The sequence below is a fragment of the Suricata suricatta genome, chromosome 2, assembly GCF_006229205.1.
Source record: "Suricata suricatta isolate VVHF042 chromosome 2, meerkat_22Aug2017_6uvM2_HiC, whole genome shotgun sequence".
Classification (NCBI taxonomy): Eukaryota; Metazoa; Chordata; class Mammalia; order Carnivora; family Herpestidae; genus Suricata; species Suricata suricatta.
This window is the reverse complement of record NC_043701.1, coordinates 96513380-96535873: the sequence shown is the minus strand read 5'-3', so window position 1 is coordinate 96535873 and position 22494 is coordinate 96513380. Positions and strand designations below refer to the sequence as shown.

The window sequence follows — 22494 nt, the reverse complement described above, 5'->3', positions numbered from 1 at the left end:
GCTATTATAAAGTTGTCTTGAGGTCGAAACGAAGCAGCATAGAAAATGCCTGCCATCCTGGCACGCCAGCGTTTCTGTAAACGTCAGGCAGCACACGGGAGGAACGGCGTGCACCCTCCAGGGCCAGACTGGCTGGGCTCTCCTCTGGGCTCTGCCCCCGTAACCTTGGGCAAGGACTTCTCTCCTGGGCCAGAGAGTCCTGTCGCGTGGTCGCATTGAGAGTTCACTTGTGTAGCAGTGCGGATGCTGTAAACACTCTCCTAAGCTATGTGTTTTCTAAACGCCGCAGCAAACTCTAAGAGGTAGGTAACGTGTTCACCACCACTTCACAGACGAGCTGGCGAGTGCGAGGGCCAGGAGTCGGACCATGCAGTCTGGCTCTGACGTCCTGGCTTTCAGTGCCTATACCAAACCACCTTTCTGACGTCTGTAAAATGGGGATGATTGCTGAGGGGTTTTGAAGATTAGATGAATATATGTGAAACAGAGCAGTGTGTGGCACAGAGTGAGTACTCAGGAAAGTGAGCCTCTATGAGTTATTATTGTTCTCATCCTCTATCACATTGCTCTTTGGTTCGACTAGTTAAGGCATCTGACATGGTTGGTTGCAGTATTACTCTCTCTATATATGGTATCTTCACATACATAAACATTCTAAACTCTTGACTCTTTGTCACTCTTTATATAGGACTAAATGATTAAAGGATTTTTTTTTATCAAAATGTATAGAATTTTTGCCACGTTCTGGTTTCAGGCTCTTAATGAGATCTTCAATGAGTAATTTATAATGTATTGAACTTTAGAAATTCTTCTTTTGCTTCAGGTCACCATTGACCGCAGGATTCAGGAATCATTTTTGTTATCTCCTGTCTTCCATTCATATCAATCATCTTAATATTAAGTGATGGTAACTGTTAATTATACACAGTAATTGCCAAATATTTGATGATTAATTTACCAATAGCCAAAATGTGACTTCTTTTTAAATATACTGAAGAAAGCTGTTATTTAAGGGCGGAATATCTATTATAGAAAACAGGTGATCACTTAAAATCCTTTATGTTGGAATTTATTAGAATTTGCTTTTTTTCTCTTCTTCAGTATCTGTCTACTTTGCTGCCCAGCTTAACAGTGTGGTCAATAATGTTTACAGATGGGAGCTTTAATTTCAGGTCAAAAAAAGACAAAATATTGATGTGCCCCCTACTCTAGTCTGAAAGTTCAAGGAATCAAGTATATGAAATCAATGAACCTTTTATATCATCGGCTATGTAAATGTATGACAATGTATTTTTTAGTTTTATCAGAAGGGATAATTATGTCAGTATAATAGATTAAGAAAATTAAAAAATTTTTAATGTTTATTTTTGAGAGAGAGAGAAAGAGAGAGAGGGAGCGAGCGTGGGGTGGGGAGGGGCAGAGAGAGAGGAAGACAGAATCTGAAGCAGGCTCCAGGCTCTGCCTGTCAGCACGGAGCCTGATGGAGGGCTCCAGCTCAGGAGCCATGAGATCATGACCTGAGTTGAAGAGGGACCCCCCGACTGACTGAGCCACCCAGGCGCCCCTAGAAATATTTGAGGGAAATAATAGTTTTCAAGTCCATGTAATATGGTTGCTGCCTCGTTCCCTACTCAACACTATGCCCTGGCAGGATATAGTTTCATGTTGTATTTGTATAGGATGGGTCTGTGCAACCATAAGGTGTTTTTATAAACAAATAATTTCAGAAAAGAGAAGGGCCAGAGAAATGAACCTCCCTGAACTTGGGGCATCACCTGTACGGTGATGGGCCCAGAATCATTTCTGAGGCTCTGTGATGCCCCAGCATGGTGTCTGAAGCCTTTGCTAGTGATGCGCTGTGCATTCGTAAACCTGCCTCACACTTTCTGTCACATGCACTTTTCACTGTGGATGCAGGTTGGCCCTTTCCAAAAGAAAGGGGTATAGTTTTATATTATCAAAAGATAAATTTTGGGGAGTGCCTGGGTGACTCAGTCAGTTAAGCATCTGCCTTCAGCTCAGGTCATGATCTCATGGCTTAGGGGTTCCAGCCCACATCACGCTCTGTGCTGACAGCTCAGAGCCTGGAGCCAACCTTCGGATTCTGTGTCTCCCTCTGTCTGTGTTCTCCCACTCTTGCTCTCTGCCTCTGTCTGTCTCTCTCTCTCAAAAATAAATAAACATTAAAAAAAAAAGATAGGGGCACCTGGGTGGCTTATCGATTATGCATCTGGCTCGTAGTCTCAGCTCAAGTCATGATCTCATGGTTCATAGGTTCAAGCCCTGCCCTGGTTTCTGAGTTGGCAGCACAAGGCTCACTTGGGATTTTCTCCCTCTCTCTCTACCCCTTCCCGCTTCCTCTGTCTCTCCTTCAAAATAAATAAATACACTTAAAAAGATCAATTTCTTTATCCCAACGAAGAAAAATTCTTCATAGTTTTCTTTCTCTCTCTGAAGAAATTTAAGAAAATGAATATTGCTGCCCTACAAAATAAAATACTATTATTATTAATTTGCAATTTTGTTATATTTAATATATCATTATATAACAAATACTATAATGATGTAATTATAATGTATTCTATCATATACTGCATATTGTTATAGTATTAATATATATTTAATATATTCTATTTGTTAATCTATTATTTTTACTTAGTGTGAATTGTCTTCTGAATTTTCCTGGGAAGAACTCTTAATATTTGTTGTCTAGGAAATAGATACATACGGTTAAGTCATGTAATATGCTGTCCCAACCCATTAGTGTTTTATCATTTGAGTTTTCTGTTTAAAGTAGCAAAAAAAGATTATTTTATGAATTTCTGTGTGAGATTTAATTGTTAGAGAAATGACCCTATTGTGTAGTAGTGCATAGGCATTTATCCAAACATCCTGGATTTACGTTAAGTAGCGTTCTGTTACTGAAAAAGCGCTTGCTTGAGACGTAGGTGCTCGGATCCCGGCGTTCCTTCTCTTTTGCATGATGTCTGACCTGAGTGTTTTAGAGAAAGTCATTTCTAAAGTCAGGATAATGCAGATAATGTTTTCATCTATAAGCTGTGTTCTTTCACCTTTTGTCCTGGGGGTTATTCATGTATTATCCTTGTAGCGGCTCCTAATGGAATTCCGTCCAAGCTTCGTTTTACCACTGAAAGAATGGACCAAACATGTTTAGGACTCTGCAAAGGAAACTCACTTTCATTTACATTCATAACATTTTTCTCCTCAAATACTGAAAATCATATGAATGGGTTTAATTATACATGACAGAGATTTTTTTTCAAAGCAGACCTTGAAATAAGGCTCTTAAATAACTCTTCTGACAGTTACAGATTAATCTTTTTTTTTTTTCTGGCTTAGCAGTGTTAGGTAAACTGTTTATAATTAATTTCATAGAGACAAATTAGGTAGTTCAGGAATGTGAAAGTCCCGATCAGGAGCTGTTACTTATCTTGCTTCTCTTGCCATAACAAAGCTCCTAAAATATATTAATAAATTCATGGGGGTTTTTTGAATTAGATTACCAAATTGCAGAGCTGTGAAAGAGACCCCCCAGAGAACATCTGGCATGGTGGGGTGCTTCCTGAGAAGATTGCCTTAGAAACTATCTAGGATATATGGGCATCTCTCAGAGCGTCAAGTTCTCCAGGGAATGAAGAAGCGTTCATAACCCTCCTTGAAAGCCTTTTTTCATAGTTATGGAAGCACCATTGTAGAATTGATTATCTAAGAAAATGTATCTAGATATCATGCAGAAACCTGAAAATCAAGACAGCACTATTCCTTTTTTAATTATAAGGTATTTTAATTATAAATATGAATTAAGTTGCTTAGAAACCCATTTTCTTAAGTAACAACATTTTGTGTTTAAATCTACATCATTTCTGCACCCAAGTGTCTGGCCCTCATAAAAATGTACTTCCTCATTTGGGGCCCCCCGGGTGGCTCAGTTGGTTAAGTGTCTGGCTCTTGATTTTGACTCACATCATGATCTCATGGTTTGTGCGATCAAGCCCCACATCAGGCTCTGTGCTGGCAGCTCAGATTTCCTTATTGAAAAAAAGTCTGTATTTAGAATCCTAAGCATATGATAACAAATGTTTAGAGTTGCTTAAAACTCATGTTCCCACAGAACCCCAAGAAATAGTCAAGGTCTCCTAAGTTTTCACTACACAGTCCCACTCTGATGTTATCAGTTGTTTAAAAAAAAAAATAAAGTATACAGGACCCACAAAGGAAAGACTATCTTCAAATCAGAGCACATGAGAGCCTAGTCCAGTTCCTTTGGAACCTGTGTTGGTAAGAAGTAACAGGTTCAGTCTCATGTGGCTGTTTAGTCCTGAGGCATTTTCCTCCTGTGTACCCCCTCCTAGCCCCAGTCACACACACCCCCTCTCTGATGCAGGGCCCTGCGCTAGGGAGTAGAGAAATTAGGAGTAATCCATCATACTACTGAGTAAACAACCACAGGGCATGTCCTAATGTTGCAGGGTCGTGAGCCGCCTCTCTCCACTAGCAAGACAGTATGTTAAATGCTGTGAGGATGACGTGGATGGAGAGAGAAGAAAATCTAGCTGGCTAACAGAAACGAATCTTTTAAGTAACAGAAACTTAGTCCTTTAAGTGTCAAAGCATTTAAAGGATGTTAATCATTTGTGTATAGGAATTCCCCTCAAAGTTTCCTTGTCTTTTTTGTTTAAAGGAGGATATTTAACACCACTGATCCTCTTGTACTTTCTCTGGTATTGATTAAGAATGTCTCTTCAAGATCAACATATGTTTAGTATTGTGTCAGGTGATGGGCTCCATTATAATCCTGACAAACAGAAATATGCTCCAAGGAGGATGGCCAGGATGTATAAAAAGCTCTAAAAATAAAATCAAGTGGGCCCTTAGTAATGCTTGACCATCTTACTCTGCTTCTCTTGTCCTATTTCCTCTTTAGTCAGGAGTGGGTAAACTACAGTGTGCTCCCTATTTCTATAATAAAGCGTTATTAGAACAGGATGTGCTCACTCACTTACCTGTTGTATCTTCTGCTTTCACAGAAGCACTGCAGAGTTGGGTAGTTGCACCAGAGACCATATTGCCCACTCAGCCTGGAGCATTGACACTCTGGCCCTTTACAAAAAGACTTGGCCAAACTTTGCAACTGAAATGACCATTACCGCCTTCTTTTCTCATATTTCCACATCTTCTCACAGTCCCTACTTTCAGCTAATAACTAGACTTGTTTTTCTGGGAAATAGAAGCATTGAGAAAGGAATTTCTGCATTTTCTCACTATAAAATGTGCCAGCCTACCTATTTACCCTGTACTTCACCTGCCCTCTTGTTTTTGGTGAGTGAAATATTTGCCGCCCTCTTGCTTAGAGTAGATCTTTATGCTCTTCTTTGAGCCTGAAGGACATTCCTCCTAAAAATGCCTCCTCTCCTTCCTGCATCATCAAATTTCCCTCTGTGATGGATGATTTCTAACAAAGATAAAAAGGCTGGCATATCCCTCACTGTAAACAAGCAAGCACTCTTTAGCTAGTTTCCTATTGCTTGTAACAAAATGCGGAAGAGTTGTCTCTCTCTGTTGAACCCCAAACTAATACAGCTTTTTCCCCTACCAACATTTTTTTTTCAAAAAAAGCAAAACAAAAGGTTTATTCAGAGTCACCAATTACTTCTGTCAAATTCATGGTCTGTTGTTTCAGTCTGTCTTACTTGATATTTTAGCAACGTTTGATAAAGTTTTTCTTTGCCTTCTCTTTGAAACCCCTTCACTAGTCCCTGGGTTCTTCTCCTGGAGCGCCCTCCTTCTTAGTCCCCTTTTCTGACTACTCCTCATCTTTCCATTGTCCAGACGTGGGACTCAGTTCACGGATTCCTTGTCATCTTTGTTAACATCACTGCCTTGGTAACTTCTCTTATTCCTCTAGTTTTAAATACCATGTACACTGATGTCTCCCAAATTCGTGTCACCAGCCTGGACTTTCCTCTGAGCCATCAAATGGCCAACCAGGCAACAGCATTTTGATACGTCAGAGGCCTCTTCCTCCCTGGTCTTCTCAATCTTGGTAAATGACAGCCCTCCCCTCCCCGTTCCTCAGGCTAAATCCCTTGGAGACAACAGTATCCGCTGCTCTACCTTTGGACAGTATTCAGATTCTACCCACTTCTCACCGGTTCCACCACTACAATTTCCAAACTTCTCTTCTCTGAAGACCAGTCCCTTACTGGTCTTCTGGTTTTAGCTACTTCCCCCCATCCAACCATGTTTTCTCAACCTAGAAGACAGAATGATCTTATTAAAAATGTAACTCAGATGATGCTAGTCCTATATTCAAAGCCTTCTGAAGGATTTCCATTTTGTTCAGAAAAAGAATCCAAACTCCCTCCTGTAAGGAAGCAGTGTGCTCTGGTCCCACATCACCTCTTTGCCAGTGTCAGAGGGTTAAGCCTCCCCCTTACCAACTCTGTGTTAGTCATGCTGTTTTTGTTCATCTTCCCTCAACATGCACACCCAAGCCTCGGGGCCCTTGCACTTATATTCCTCTGCCTGGAACACTCTTCCTTGCTTCCTTTATTATTTTCTTTAAGTTTGTTTATTTTGAGAGAGACCTCGAATTGGGGAGGGGGGGGGAGAGAGAGAGAAAGAGAGAGAAAGAGAGAAAGAGAGAGAGAGAGAGAGAAGAAAGGAAAGGCAGAAAGGAAGAAAGAAAGAAAAGAAAGAAAGAAAGAAAAGGAAAAGAAAAGAAAAAAGAAAAAGAAAAAGAAAAAGGAAGAAGAAGAAAAAGAAGAAGAAAAAGAAAGAAAAAGACTCCCAAGCAGGCTCTGCACTGTCAGCACAGAGCCAGGTGTGGGGCTCTAACTCACCAATTGTGAGACCAAGACCTGAGCTGAAATCAAGAATGGGATGCTCAACTGACTGAGCCACCCAGTGCCCCTCTTCCTTGCTTCTTTCAGATTTCTATTCAAATCTCATTTTACTAAAGAATCCTTCCCTGACACGCTTGTCTTGATAACACCTGCAGTCATTTCTTCTACTCCCTCGCCTTGCTTTATTTTCCCTCTTATCATATATTACCATCTGATACATGTTATATAATCCACATCCCCTACTGAATGTAAGCTTCATGGCCTGGGGGACTTTGTTGTTGTTGTGGTTCAGTACTATATTCCTAGAATGTGTAGTTCCTGACTTGTGTTTGTTACTGAAATAAAATTTGTTGCATAGGTGGATGAATGAATAAAATAGAGAGGTGGGGGGGGGACTATGTGGACAATATTAAAAGGATATAATAAATATCGGTGTTTAAATACTTGGAAGATTGCCATTTTGGATAAGAAATAGACCTAGTTTCAGGTGGTTCAGTTGGTTAAGTATCCAGCTCTCGGTTTCGGCTCAAGTCATGAGCTCTCGGGTTTGTGAGGGCTCTGTGCTGGCAGCGAAGAGCCTGCTTGGGGTTTTCTCTCTCTCCGTCTCTGTGCCCCTGCCCAACTCGTGCTGCCTCTGTCTCTTGTGAAAAAGAAACAGAAATAGACCTGGTTTCAGTTGCTTTTAAAGGTAAAACTAGTTGAAGTCTCGCAGTTTCTGAGTTGAGTGTGGTGAGGGACTTTCCGACCGTGTGGTCTGCAGCAGTGCAGACGCCGTCCGAAGCTAAGCGGCCATCCCTATGCAAGGAAGCCTTGGAAATGAATTGGAGGACCACTTGTGAGGGATGTTTCAAAAATAAATCTCTGACTTTGATGGAGGAATTCCACTTGCTGTCCCCTGGGAACCTGTGATTTGGGCCACTTGAAGGATTTTTTTTGTTTCTTTCCAAGTTTTTGGGAGAAACTGCTAGATAAGGAGCTATCCTTGCCCGTGGGAATAGAGATGCAGTCATTGTCTGGCATGGATAAGCCCATGTCTTCAGTACCCACTCTGCAAAATGGGTATCTTTTGCACAGAACGTGAAGACCATAAAACTAAGCCTCCCTTTTGGCCCTTTCTCCGTAATTGGTCCTGTTGCGAAGTCCATTCAAATCCTGTAGGTTGTATTGGATAAAACGGGAATCCAAAATTCTGACTGCTTCTGCCAAGAGTAATTTCAAATTTCATTAGATCATGTTCTGATATGTCACGGTGAACCATTTTTTAAAGAATTTGAGCAGAAACAATTCATAATTTGTGCTATAATGAATGTACTTGTTTTCTAATCAAAGTCCTAGATTATCCTCCTTCATATTATTTTTACTTAAGTACTTTGGCAAAAAATGTGTTGCTTTATGGATCATTTCCAATTCCTGATGACATTTTAAGCTTGCTTTCTCCAGTCTATTTTGAATAAACTTTATGGTTTTTTACCATATCTCATGCAACATTAGAGATGTTTTGCTAATACCCCTTAGTAACTTTCCAGCTGTGAAAAAAAAATCTTGTGATTGCCTTGTTAGCTGTGTATTTGTACGTGGAATAATCTGGTGGAGTGAAAGAATTAGGAGTTTGTGTACTGGTATTTTTAGTACTCCGTATCACTTCACCCTTTTTGTCAGAGTGGTTCCTGGCTAACTTTCCCATGAGTTTTTAACCTCTTGTGAGGCTTTGCTTATGTAACAGGAAACAGGCTGTCAGGAACAAATAGTGGCATATCAGGAGCGCACTTCAGTAGCAAATGATTCAGTTTGCTCTGCCCTTCGCTCTCTTAAAGTAGACCGGTGCATGATCTCAACTCGTAAGACTTTTGGCGTGGCATTCCTAGGTTAAAATAGTACAGTTTCAACTTTGCCAAGGCGAGATATTTGACCACGACCATGCTTTACTCCAGGCGACAGAGAAGATGAGCTTATCATAAGGCACATTTTCCAGTGGGGTCATGTCCTGGGACTGTGGATTTAAGTATATCTTCGCTTTTTCTCCAACTCTCAAGGCAGGAGTGATGTGCAAACTCCAGGAGAGAGATGACATCGGACGGATTGAACTGGTTCAGAAGCTGACAAGAGAAAACTGTCCATTTTTGCAGACAGACAGAAAGGAACAGGAGAAATCTGAACACGTAAGCCCTTTTTCTCATGGGGGTGCAGGCTTGTAGGGGTGAAAAATGTTTCCGCCTCATATGTTTGAAGGAAGAAATAGCTTAAATTCTTTAGTTTTGTTTTTTCTCCCCAAAAGCATCCTCCTTGATAAAAATGACAGCTGCTCAAAACTCTAAGCTAGGCATTGGTAACCCTGCATTTATAAGATGACTCTGCTCAAAAGTAAATCACGTAGACATATAAGAACACATGTAAGCACGTATAAATGCATATCTGTTTGTGATTTTAATTTTGATTCGATGTCCTTCAAGTTTGACTTTGGGAGTTTCAACCCATCAGCTAGTTTGTGGGATATGAATTTTGAAAGGACGTGCTGATGTACTTTTAGGTTGAGTATGGGGCGGCTCTAATTAGCAAACAAATGTGTCCTGAGTCAGTAGAAAGAAATGAGAGCAGAATAACAGATTATAGATGCTCTCCCCAAGCAGGGGAGTCAGAAGGGAGTTTTCCCAGCATCTTATGAATGTTTGTGTTCCAACAAAAGTTACATTGTTCAGATGTAGTTAAACTGGAGGGAAGGGACGCTGTGCTCGGTTCTCCTGAAAGCAGTTATTCAGACGGAGCCTTAGAACCGAGAAGCCTTCCGTCAGGCCAGGGGGACAATGGTACCACTTTCTTCTGCTACGCATTGTTGTCCATTGACTTTCTGTTGTTGTTTGCAAGACTTGCCTCTCAGGGCTCAACCATCCAGGGTCGCTCATGAAGGGGAACATTCCTCAGTGCTCATAAACATGTCTCCCTCTGACTTTAATTTTCCCTTGGAATTTTATTTTCAACTCTGTCCAAAGGGGAAATATTGCTTCATGCCTTCTCTTCTCTAAGGCCGTCAGTACCAAAGCCAGAGTCTTACTGAGCAGGAGAGGAGGTGAGGGTGCAAGCGTGGCAGCCTGGTTAGTTTAACATAACGCGTCTCTAACAGTGCGACGTCAAATCGTAACAAGTGATGTCTGGCGAGGAGTACGATCAAGCAGTTTCAAAGCCTTGTAACTGAGCTATTCGGGGTGACCGTTGACTTCAAGTGAGAGTGGGCGTGTCAGGAGCCTTCACTTCACCAGGGACTATTGAAAAATTCAGGGACTTGTTTAAATTGTTAAAAGCACCCTGACGGGTGACTCTATCCAAGACTGACTCTTAATCTCTACCATGTCCTTTGAATATTTGGGATTAGTGTGTGACTTAAGCTTTTCAAAACATTATTCCTTTTGATGGATTTAAATGAGAAGAGCAACAGTGTTCATATATCATATTTTGTTGATTTCAAAATGCTTATTTCCTCCACATTTTAGCATCTCTGAAATCAGGATAAGTCTTAATGATAGATCATATGAAAACACACCCTCGTTTAACTGTGAGCATTTTTTTCCCTAGTGGTCCTTAAAATGAATGGTATGTTTTACAATGAATTGCACATTCAGTTCAGTGGACCGGTGACAGCCTGAGGGTAGGGCAGGATCTTTTAAAGTCAGAAAAATAGCAGAGTGCTGCTTACCGTGGCTAGAAACTGTCAGCCTTTTGCCTCTACCAACTTTAGGCTTATTAAAAAAGATACCTGTGTTGCCTTCATCTTGGGTTTAGTTCAGTCCAGAATATTATAGTCACCACTAAGGAGACTATCTATCATACCCTCTAAATAGATAAGAGAAAGCTGAACTTGGTGCTGCTAATTGTAAAGACTTCTAACATAAGATAGAAATTTAGTGGTAGAAGATTGACGACTTTGCTTATGGTTATCTACTCTCTGTTCTCTTTAATCCTTCATTTCTGGATTATAAAACCGAACACTAAGGTTTGTTACTTCTTGCATGAATGTCACAATACGGATGCATTACTGGCTCTGAAATACTTATGTTCCTGAGGAAAAAATGGTATGTAAATAAACATTGGAATTATGGCCTTGGCGGCATAGACTCCTCCTCCTGCAGCTTAGAGGAAGGAGAGGTGAATATTTGGGATGAATATAATCTCAGCCGTTCTGCCCTGTCCCTCCATGCAAGATGACAGTAGGTGCACTGATCCACTCTGCAGGCTGTACCTGTTCAGGGCTCCACTCGATGGATTATTTGATTCTAGATGCTTACGCTGTTTGCCGTAATGTATTAGGAATGAAAACCCTCTGGTCCGTTATCTTGCTCATTTATGTCCTGAGCATTTGATGGAGCTCCACGTTTGCCTGGGCGCTGAGTCCACTGCGCCCCTGAGGTGGGTGCAGCCTTGGCAGTTCCCGCCCCGTTTCAATGGCAGCCATCTGCTCCCGCTGGTGATAATCCAGCGACAACACACAGTACGTACAGAGGAAATGGTCATTTAGTTAATGTAAACCCAGGCCCACAATTTCTTCTTGTTAGAACAGTAATAACAATGACCAAGCCCTGGAGTTAGACACAGATTTCCTTTCTTTTATGATTTTAAAATGCCCCAGCTACGTCACCTACCATTACTAGGCCAAAGGTATTTAAGTAGACAGTGGTGAGATTGGAGTTAGAATCTAAGTTACCCATTGATTATCTTTTGAACTGAACTACATTGCTTCTGCAGTTCTAGAATACCACATCCCTTTAAATACGGTGACAAAATGAAACAGCTCCTTTTTAAAGTACTACTGAATAGAAAAAGAATAAAGCTTTTGTTGCCGGCACATCTTGTCACAAATAGGAGCTTAGAGCTCTCTGAGAAGCACATTTCTAATATTTTCGTAAACTGGTCAGTGCCATGATTATAAATGCATGCAATTAGAGAAACACTTCACTCTGCTTTTGCCAAGGTATTTCTGAAAGAAAACTACTTAAATGTATAATTATCACAAGTTTCTCAGGAGCACTTGGTTTTCTTACTTTATATTAATAAGCTGTAGGCAAAATTAGCCAACGCTCATTACTAAGTGTCAGAAATTATGATGCAAGAACTTTAAGAAGGGGGCAGACATGGGTTATTTCTTCTAAACATTATGATAGTGGTATTAACATTTGGTCAGTAAGTCTTTAAAGAAATTATCTCTTATGTACATATCATATTTCCTCATCTTAATCTAATTATATGAACAGAGGAAGGGGCACGCGTTACCAAATGGGGATGCTCAGGCGTGACCTGGAAGGCTGACTGATGGTCACAGCACGGTGTGACAGGGAAGAGCTGTGGAGCCACAGGACTAGCAAGAAGGCATATGACTTGGGCACTGGGTGATTCATGGGGGAAGGAGGGGAGTGGGTTGTAAGGGAGGTTACGGTTCAGTTGTAGAAGACCTCCTAAGCCACTGAAAGGAGTTTAGGCTTGTCTTTCTGGCAAAGGAAAGCCATCAAAGAAGGGAAGTGGCACGATCAGAGGCGGTATTCCCAAGATCGCTTTGGCATTGACTCAGAGGGAAAAAATGACTGGAAAAGAGGAAAGTGTTGGAGAGAATCCTTAGAAAACTGTAGTGAGTCAGTGAAAGACAAAAGCCTGAATCAAGGTGGTAGCTAGGGAAGTAAGAAGGCCCTAGGTGACAAGAGTCATTGAGATGGTAAAACTGGCAGAATTTGATGACTGGTGATGGTGGGGGTAAGAATGGGTGTTATTTTATATTAAGCAAGTTTTAAAATGTTTATGAAGGTTTCTTTGGTATAGTGGTAAACATAAGAATGTTCTGTTTAGCATTAGAATGGCTGGTCCCCTTCACGAAAAGCTGTAAGACATTCACTGGCCTTGTTTCCCTGCGGTGTGTTTCAGGTGTCTGAGACAGACACCTGCGTGTCTAGAGCGCTCAGTGTCCGTCCCGCTGGCAAACTGTTAGGTAAGCGTTCTGGCTGAGAACACGGGAACTGCAGAAACCGTCTTCTCACACCAGACCGTTAGAAGATAGTTTGGGCAAAGCCAACACTTTGGCATTTGCTGCAATGATGTGTGAGGCTTTGTCAGCCTTATCTGTGACTTTAGGGTTGCCCTCTTGACCCATACAGTCTGAGTTGCTATTACTGTGCTGTTATTTCAGAATCCTCTTGGTCGTTTATTCATTCAATCAGCCTGTATTAAAGCCGGAGTCATAGGAGATTCAAAATACCTCCGGTGGCTTCTATCCTGAAGAAGCACAGCCAGGCTATAGAGAGAAGACATTGGCACAGATAACTGAGATACAAGAAGACAGTGTTGTTGATAATTTCCAGAGGGATACATGGAAGTTGGAAGAAGCATGTACACGTGATACAGCAGAGGTAAAGTGTGATGTGAACCTTAAAGTAGGTTGGGGTTGGATTAAACTATTCAAATTGGAGAAGAGCATTCCTAGCAGGGAGAACAGCGTTAGAAAATGCACAGAAATGTCAAAGTACAAGGTAGTTTTGGAAATCAGAAGCCATTCTATGTCACTGGAGTCCCAGAGGGAAGAGATGATGGCAAGGAGGTGGAAGAAGGAAGATTGTGTGAGAAATGAGATTGGGACCAGACTGGAGAGAATTGTGAAGGCTGAGAAGTTTTATTTCATTCTAGAAATAATGAGAAGTCATTGATGATTCGGTGTTTTTAGTTTTCAGAGGAGAGGAGGATGGATGGGGGGGGCGCTTGTATGAGGTAAATGACACCATTCAGTTTGACAGGTTAGAAAGCCGAGGCTTCTGAGTGACTCGGCAGGGCGGGGCTAGAGGGGACCCAAGTCTGATGGCTTCTGGGTGCATCTTCTCTCCGCAGACATTGCAGGAGGGAGGGCTGATCAGGACAGGAAACCGGGACAGTGAGCATCATGATAATCCCAAGAAAGAGGAATGACAGGGACCACCCTGGATGGAACAGACAAAACAATTACATAACAAAGCGATGGTGGTGGCAGATGTGGGAAGGATTAAAAGAGAATGCTAAGGTGCTTGCTTCGGTTGAGTCCTAACTTAGATTTGAAAAGCATGTAAACTGCTCATATTTTTGTAGCCATTAAATAGCTGTATTAAAGAAAATATCTAGAGGTGGGTACTTTTCTGGAACACAACGGTACTATTGTCCAGAAGACCCAACCTATTTTTTCCTAAAATGTCGCTTTGGTAGCATATTGACTTGTAGGGCAGAAACCCCAATAGTAGCCGCTAAAGTGAGTTCCTAATTTGCGAACTGCAGAAACGTGGATGTGTAAAGTGTAGGAGAGAGCTGTGCTAGGCAGTGCTTTCCCTAGGGACCCTGTCCATCGCCCTCCCTGTCCCCACCGGTTTTCTCCAGCTCCTTTGTTAAAACTGAGGACCCACCCTACTTCCTTCCCCTTTTCTCATTCACTTATGAAATATGGGTGGGAAGGGGATTTTGCACATTCTGAAACTTAATCTTGGCGGCGTCTGCTGCCCGGGTAGCGTCCCTATCACTCAGCCTCGACCAGGATTTCCTTTTCCCTGTTTCCTGCAGCCTCATCCTGGAATTCTGCCTACGTCAAAGGGGTCCTTGTTCACAGATGACTAGGGAAGAAGCGGCTTGGGGAATTCTAGCTGCTGCCCCTCTTCTTTCACCTATTAAAAGTTAGTCTCTGCCTTTTTCCAGCTTCTCTTTGGTCTATTGCTTTGTTTAAAAAAATAAGGCAAAGTATAAGGCGAAAGCCCTCTTTGTACTTTACATGAAATACTAAAAGCAAAGGTGGTTTTATCATTCTGTATTCAAACTTTCGTTTTATATGTAGGCAAGTAAAGTTCAGAGCAATCATGGCATTACTTAAAGTTTATCAGCAATTTAGTTTAATCAAGAAACTACTTAAATACAAACAGAATTTTATAATGTGATTGCTTACTACGAAAGCCAAAATTTAGGTGTATATATAACAGGCAATTCATAATATGTTAAGTTGCCCATCTGTAAACCGACAAACCACTGTAGAAATGAGGTTGTTTTTCTCAGTAACAAAAACCTGACTTCGTGTTGGTTTGATGCTAAGGGACCTTTTCACAGGAAGAGACTTCCTTGAATGAATGGTTCTAGTTCATTCTTTATCAGGATTAATATGGCCACAGAGTAACACAAAAAATGGTAGAAGATAGTGCATGCCTCCCGGAAGTTTACAGGTGAGCTGGGTGGGGGCGGGGGATTCACACGTGGAAACAAGTAGCCGTCCAGGACAGCGTTAATCAAGTGTTTCCTTGACTTGACAGGCGTCGAGAGAGAGGGAAGCACCCTGGTAAACACAGTTCACACCAGCAGCAGCCCATGCTCCCCTTCATTCCACAGCACGGTTTAAAGTTTGGTTCACTTCCTGTGCTCTTTAAATTCTGGTTTGTTTCGATCATTTATTTATTTACTTCTTTGCCAGGAAGACAGCAGCGGAGCTGCCAGGGAAGGCGGTGTGCTCGTGCTGTCTGGTCCTGCCATCTGCTCGGTAGCTGTGTTTTTAAGTTCTCACAGGAAGCCCATTGCAAGTCCCGACACTGATTTTTATTTTTTTTAATGAGTTTCAGCGTTTTTAAAGAGAGGAATTTGTCATTATGGTATTTGTTTATTTTAAATCCTCAAGTTTATTTTAAAAGGCCCAGTTAAGAAAAGTGAGAGTGGCTCAGTTAGGTTTATCAAGATCATGTTCCCAAAGATCTTGTATTCCCCAGAGGACGGATGCTGCTTCCTAGGTTGATGAAGTTCTTATTCTTACAAAATTAAAGTAGTTGTATCATCTCTAAAGTGTCTGAGGGGGCGCCTGGATGGCTCAGTTGGTTAAGTGTCCTATTTCAGCTCAGATCATGATCTCCTGGTCCATGAGTTCAAGCCCCACGTCAGGCTCTGTGCCGACAGCTCAGAGCCTGGAGCCTGCTTCATATTCTGTCTCTCTCTCTCTCTCTCTTCCCCTCTCCCTCTCCTTCTCTTTCTGCCCCTCCTCTGCTCACACTCTGTCTCTCTCTCTCTCTCAAGAATAAATAAACATTAAAGAAATTTTTCAAATAAAATTTTGAGAAATCATTAAAGTAAGTTATTAAGAAATAGGTTATTTTTCTTTGGTTTATGCACCTCCCCACCTCGGTATACCTCAAGCCAGACCCTAGACAACTTTACATTCTTTTCCTTTCTACCCCATCAAGGCCTGATCTGCATTATTACTCTTAATATAATAACATCATTACCTTCTAGATTGTTGTCTGATTAGGTAACAGTAGAAATCTTTGGTAGTTTAGTTTTATTTGCATTTACAGTGGCTGCATTAAGACAAAAAAGTAAGGAAAAGATGCATAGACAGATGGACAGTCCTTCACAGACAGATGAACAATACTTCATGACAACTGTGTACCACTGAGGCTTGGAGAGATAAGGACATGAAGAGATCTCAAGGAGAAGGAAGACGTAGGTACCAACTCATAATGTGTTTTCATTGCTGTGGAAGGTCCATCACAGCCTGCAGAGAGCTAACACTGCAAGAAATTCAGAGGCTGAACTCATAGTTCCCTGTGTCCTAAGTGTTCTGCACAGTGCTCTGGAACTTGTCACAGGGTCTAGGGAAACATGCACACGTCCCTGAAGAAATGAGGATCTGAAGGGCCAGAAGCATCACTAGGAGAAGTGAGGAAGGACAGGCATTCCTGGCAGAAGAGAGAACACGAGTGCTGATGCCGTTGTGAAGGGCTCACGCTGAGAGAGGAGGCTGCAGGCCCAGGGCGGAACCGAGTGGCCAGAGCATGGCCGCAGGGGGCAGGCCACAGGGGCCAGAGGAGGCAGGACCTTACAAGCTTAGCCAAAAATTGTGTGCTCCTAGTCAAATAGCTTTGAGCTCTTGTGAAGAATTTAATAAGCAAGAGAGAAAAAGGTGATTATATTTGCATTTTTGAGATTCCTCTGCTGCAGTGCCAGAATGGGTTTGCAGGAGAAGGCTGGGTCACATACACTCCCTTTTTTCATAGGCGTCTCTGTTGGTTTTACAGGAAGCAGTCACCAGCATGAACTAAGGATTTTGTTTGAGGAGCTCAAGTCCGTGAACTTGAGCTAAAGTCCCTGCCTGGGAAGACAGAATGTCCAATTATAGCTCAACTCTAATTCCAAAATACACCACGACACCATCATTTTCTTGAAAACGTTGACTGTGATTCAGTCCTTTTTTTATAGAAATGAATTTTGAGCTTGCATGTCATTTGAATATTTTCTGTTAATGACATTGGCGTATATGTTCACTTTAAAAATACTTATTCTGTGGTATAATGTTTACCTCATTGATTCAGCCGAAGTTTGGTGACTTCTGAGTGATTCAAATACTTCCGTTGATAAAGATGAGGATAAGAAATGTATAAAACATTTCCATATAAGATGCAAAGAATTTCTTTTTCCTTTTGCAGTGGGAAATGGATGGAAGGAAAATTCCATCTGGCATTCAGCAGCCCTAAATGTTGTTTTAAGATAGCAAAAATAGAAGATTGCTTAAAATATCATAACAGAACATAACAGACTGTGGCCAAGTGTGCAGTACATATTTCTCTGATAAATCATGTTAAATATCCATATTTTACTTAAAACATGACCATGTTCTTATTTTTCATTACATAATAATTGGTCTTTAATTTTAAAAAGTAGGCCATTCCGTTACTGAAGCAGGAGAGATTTCTTTTTTTTTCTGTAGAAGTTGATGCTACAGCACTCAGGCTTACCTGGAATCGATTTCTTAATTTTTCTGGTGGTTGTTGTTTTCCAGTATTTCCCTCCTGTGTTTAAAAAAATGGAGAAATAAGATACGGCATGTGGATTCATTTACTGTACATTTGTACATAATTACGTGAATAAGGCCCAACAATTTTAAGAAGCCCTTGTAAATGTCCTCTTTGTTCAGATTCCAGGAATGGCTGGGCATGAATGAGGCGAGCTGAGTCAGAATAAAGGATTAGGGGCTCCTTCAGATCCAAGAAACATATATAGAGAGAGAATAATGGTGATAATAAGACAATTAAGGTGGCAGGAAGTGGCTTGGGGGTAGGGATTTGTAAGCAGCTCATGAAAACTTAATAGTCATAAAAGCATATCTTGGTGATTGCAAAGGTAGGGGTAGGGGTGTACGATTTTGACCCTCCGCAGTCAGTGAGGAGAGAGAATGGTACGTCAGACAGATGAGTCTTTAAACCTTTCATGGTCTTGCCTTGGCTCGGATTTATGGAGGTAAAACAAGCTTCATATTCGTACTCTTATGAAGAGAGAAGTCTAATGATCCCCAAATGGTGCAATGCATAATAAAATCCCAGATCGAATTTTATGCTTGATGGATGCGATCACTTTCTTGCTGCTCTGCGAACTTACTGTTATTACAAGTTGGGGGATTGTGATGATGCGTTGTTTTTTGCAATCAGTCTGAGTATCCTGGAGTTTTCCACTGAGGGTCACAGCCATCGGAAAGAACTTGAGATATCCTGTGTCCTGATTGTTTGGGTAAGAAAAACGTTCATTCAAAAACTGGCACCTTCTAAATAGAATTATAATGAGTTTCCTCTAAAATGGGCAATAAATACTATACAGTCCATTGATTCTGTTGGAAGTTTGTTAATCACAAGAAAAGGTTAAAAATATTTCCGCTATTGATATTCTTCTAGTAAAATACATAACCTTTTAACTTCTGTAATCAGAAGCAAAAAAAATCATTAATAAAAATAATAATTATTAGAGATCTTTTAGGTTTATTAAAGCTATAATTCATTCCTGGCATTTTTACCTGTGTTCCTAAAAATGTAGTTGTGGAGACGTAAAGTAAGGCTAGCTTGATTGAAATGGCCCTTGTTCCCATGAAACATTTCTGATGAACTGTTTCTTTTCTACTTATTATCAGTTTCCCTATTAGAAAATTAACCCAGCAACTCCCGAAAGCAGGCACAAGCAATTTTGTCAGCAAAAAATAAATGGGATCATTTGGTGCTTCTCATTGAACACCCATGGGGTGTCAGAGCTCTAAAAAATTATCTCAGTATTAAAACAATACTCAGAGATAACTCTAAAAACCTGGGAACCGAGAGGGTTATTGAAGCCATGGAGATAATACTGTGTCCTCTAGTAATTTGTATGACTGGAGTTTTAAAGATGTAAGTGAACAGAACTACAAAATACAAAAATGGCAGAGATAGTAGCACACTTGGCCCCAGTTGGTGGTGATTTGTAGCTTCAGGTTTGAGGTTAAGGGATAAGCCAGTCAAGGTGATAAAGGGAAGAATTTGAGTGCGGGTGAGGCAGAATTCTGATTAACCTTAAAATCCAACAGAAGAAACCTCGGAAGAAAGCGGAGAGCCAGTTTTATTCTGATTGTCTTCTGAGGACTATAGTTGAATGCCAGGTGCGTGTGGACAGAAGCCTTTCATGACTTGTTGAACTATTAAATGCAATTCCCATTATAATTTGGCAATCAGGTCTGACTTTATCTCAATTTTAAGTAGATCCCGTTTCCGTCCCAACTCAGTAAATCTCAGATTCCTGTCCTTCAGTATTACTCATAATCTTGGCATAGAGCGGAGATCTGCACAGACCTGAGAGTTCACCACACCCTGGAAAAATCCTTGTTAATGAAGATCAGAGAGCCTGAGGTATATCCACCCCTGCAGCTGGTGCTTCCCTGGCTGTGCCCCTCCCCACCCTGCTCCACGTCTTGCCACTTGGGCATCTTTGCCCCAACATCTACTCTTACCTTATCACGTCTGGTGACTCCAGAACCTTTGGGGAAGAATATGGTGGAAGAGAATTTACTAGTCCATTTTGGCCTAAACCTAAGTTCTGAAATTACTTTAATCCAGAATAGAAAAGCCAGAAATGGTGTCTCTTCCTTCTGAGTGACAGAGGATGGCAGACTGTAGGCATGTTAGTCTAGGGACCGTAAAAAGAAGAGCTGGGTAACACAGGCTTATGGGAGACCCAGAGGGAATTGAATATGCATTCCTTGGTTGAATGTGGTGACCACTGACGCTGGGGAATTCGGCCACTTCCCTAACTACACTGAGAGCTTCAGACAGAAGCCAGCATCCCTCATCAGACATTGCGTTTGTCTGCCATTAGCAGCTTATCTCTGACTCCCATGCTTGAGCTCCTCGAGATGATGAGAAAGAATCTAAGTCCATGAGGATGGTTGGCAGCCAAGTAGCTATTTAGCTTGCCGCTGCCAGTAGTGACCGTTCAGCCATTAACATACACTTCACTTGGTTGAGGACCCAATTTTTTTTTTTTTAGTGCAGTAGACTTTCCTTTTCTTTTCATATATTAAAAAAAATTTTAAATACCTGGTTAAGATCAATTTAGTCTTGCCTTCATTCATTGAGAAAAACATTTGTTGAGCACCTATGAACCAGGCACCATGCAAAACAGAGCAGGGACAGGAGTGAGCAAGATCTGATTTGACCTCAAAGGAGATTGCAGAAGAACATCTGCAAGCAGAGGAAAGGGCATACTTTGAATAAGGTGTTTGTTTCCAGATTGTTACTTCACATTCCTGTGAGGCATTTGCTAAATTGACATCATTCTTTACTTCCTGGGTTATGACTGGGAAAGGACATAAATCATAAAAGGCAAAGGTCATGAATCTTAAATCTAAACAAAGTTGCATATGGTTAGCATTTACCATTTTCCCTTCCTCCCACGCTCTAACTACAAAATATATATTTTTAAATAATATACTGTATATAGTTTTGGACCTGTTTTCCTGATTGAATTTGTTTCAGAAAACAAGCTTCTTGGAGAGGTTTATAGGTGTTTAATAGTCGACAACAAGGTATTAGGCACCTTGCTGGAGTTTATAGCACATTCCTGGGGAAGATTGTTTTGTCTGAAAATTATTGTACTAATTGTAAAAGTAATATATGCCTTTTGCAGAGAATTTAGAAATCATAGAAAGCTACACGGAAGAAAGGTTTAGTAGTAACTAACCATGATTGCCCCACGCCTTGCCCAGTGTGGCAGTATATACGTTGTGAGTCTTGCCTTATGTTTTCATAGCATGCTTTGCTTAATCACCCTTCAATTCGGGCACAAATATGTTTACAAAATTTTGCTGTTATAAATGATCTGACCTGCACATCTCTAGAAAAATTTTGAGCTAGATTTTTAAAATAAAGTTTATTTATTTAGAGAGAGAAAGTGTATGTGTGTGGGTGCACACACGCAGAGGAGGGGCAGAGACAGAGGGAGAGAGAGAAAGTTCCAAACAGGCTCTGTGGTGTCATCATGCAGCTGGACATGGGGCTCCAACTCACGGACCACGAGATCATGACAAGAGCCAAAACCTAGAGTCTGATGCTTAACCGACTGAGCCACCCAGGTGCCCCTAATTTTATATTTCTTTAGGATAAACTCCTAGTTTAGTAATTTCAGCTTATAGGTTTGAAGTGTTAATCTCTTTTATGTTTTTGCTCAGTTACTTCCCATAAAGCCTGTGCCAGTTTTCACTTATGTCAGCAATACATGAAAGTACTTGTTTTAAAATGTCCTCACCCTTACCCTCATTGAACATTCTCGGGGGTGGGGGGGGGATTAAATATTTATTTAGGTTGATGGGGGAAAGTATTATCTAGTTCCAATTTAAGTTTCTTATGAGGTTGGAAATTTGTAATTTGTATCAATCTATTGTCTTTCTTCTATAACCTCCTTTGCCTATTTTTACATTGGAATTTTTTTCATTGATTAACTTCTTTATATATTAAGGATATACATCCTATTTGCTGCATGTAGTTTTCTCCCATTTGTTTCGTTTACTTATTTTTATACATATATGAGCAAAGCAGTTGATTCACATTTTTTAATTCTTAAAAATACCCTGAAAATGAAAAAGCCCTTCCCTATTTTGTGGCCATATACTCAATTTTATTTTCTTCTGTTTCTTCTAGAATTGCACCTTTCACTTTCATCTTCAATTAATTTACTATTTTGTTACCAGCATTTAAAAGATCATTTTATTCTGGAAGACTTAAAATTCTATTAACAAACTACCTCCAAATTCAATATATTGAGTACAAATTGAGTCACATTACCTCTTTGAGCTTCAGGTTTCTCATCTATAAAGTTAGAAGATGAGCGATCTAAGATTTCTTCTAGCTCTGAAATTCTTTTTGTAACTTGAAGAAATTCAAGTTAAGAAAAATTCAGCAGCATCCATACTTTTGAGTGTTGAACACTTTTTAGGAAATTGTTGCCATTTTATAGCAGATAACAATTGATTACCCAGGAGGCTTTCGGTAGGCATTTTTTACTCTGATGGAACATGTCTATCAATGCCAAGAATCATTCTGTTCTTTAATGTTCTAAAAATACTCCTGCGGATAGAACTTCTAAAAATTTACTCTTTGTGAAATAGGATTGATATGGGACAGATGGCTGATCTAGCACATCCAGCTAGAAGTACCTCTGCTATCAGGGTATTCTCATTATATTTCATGTCAAGTCATTAAATATTTGGAATTGTTTTCCTGAGTTCAGAATGTCCTGAAGAGGATTGAGAAATGCAATTCCCAAATAATGACAAACCAAAAAAATGTTAGATCTTACTGCCTTGAACTCTTAGAAATAACAA

The 22494-nt window shown here is 40.7% G+C and overlaps 1 protein-coding gene across 1 annotated transcript in view; it reads left to right on the top strand.

Annotated features, from left to right (window-relative positions):
- Positions 1 to 22494, top strand: part of RAPGEF5 (Rap guanine nucleotide exchange factor 5) — a 179383-nt gene that overhangs the window by 69501 nt on the left and 87388 nt on the right. Inside the window, exon 7 of the mRNA XM_029929886.1 lies at positions 8900 to 9025. Within this exon, the coding sequence (XP_029785746.1) occupies positions 8900 to 9025 (126 nt within the window). The remainder of the gene's footprint in view (positions 1 to 8899; positions 9026 to 22494) is intronic.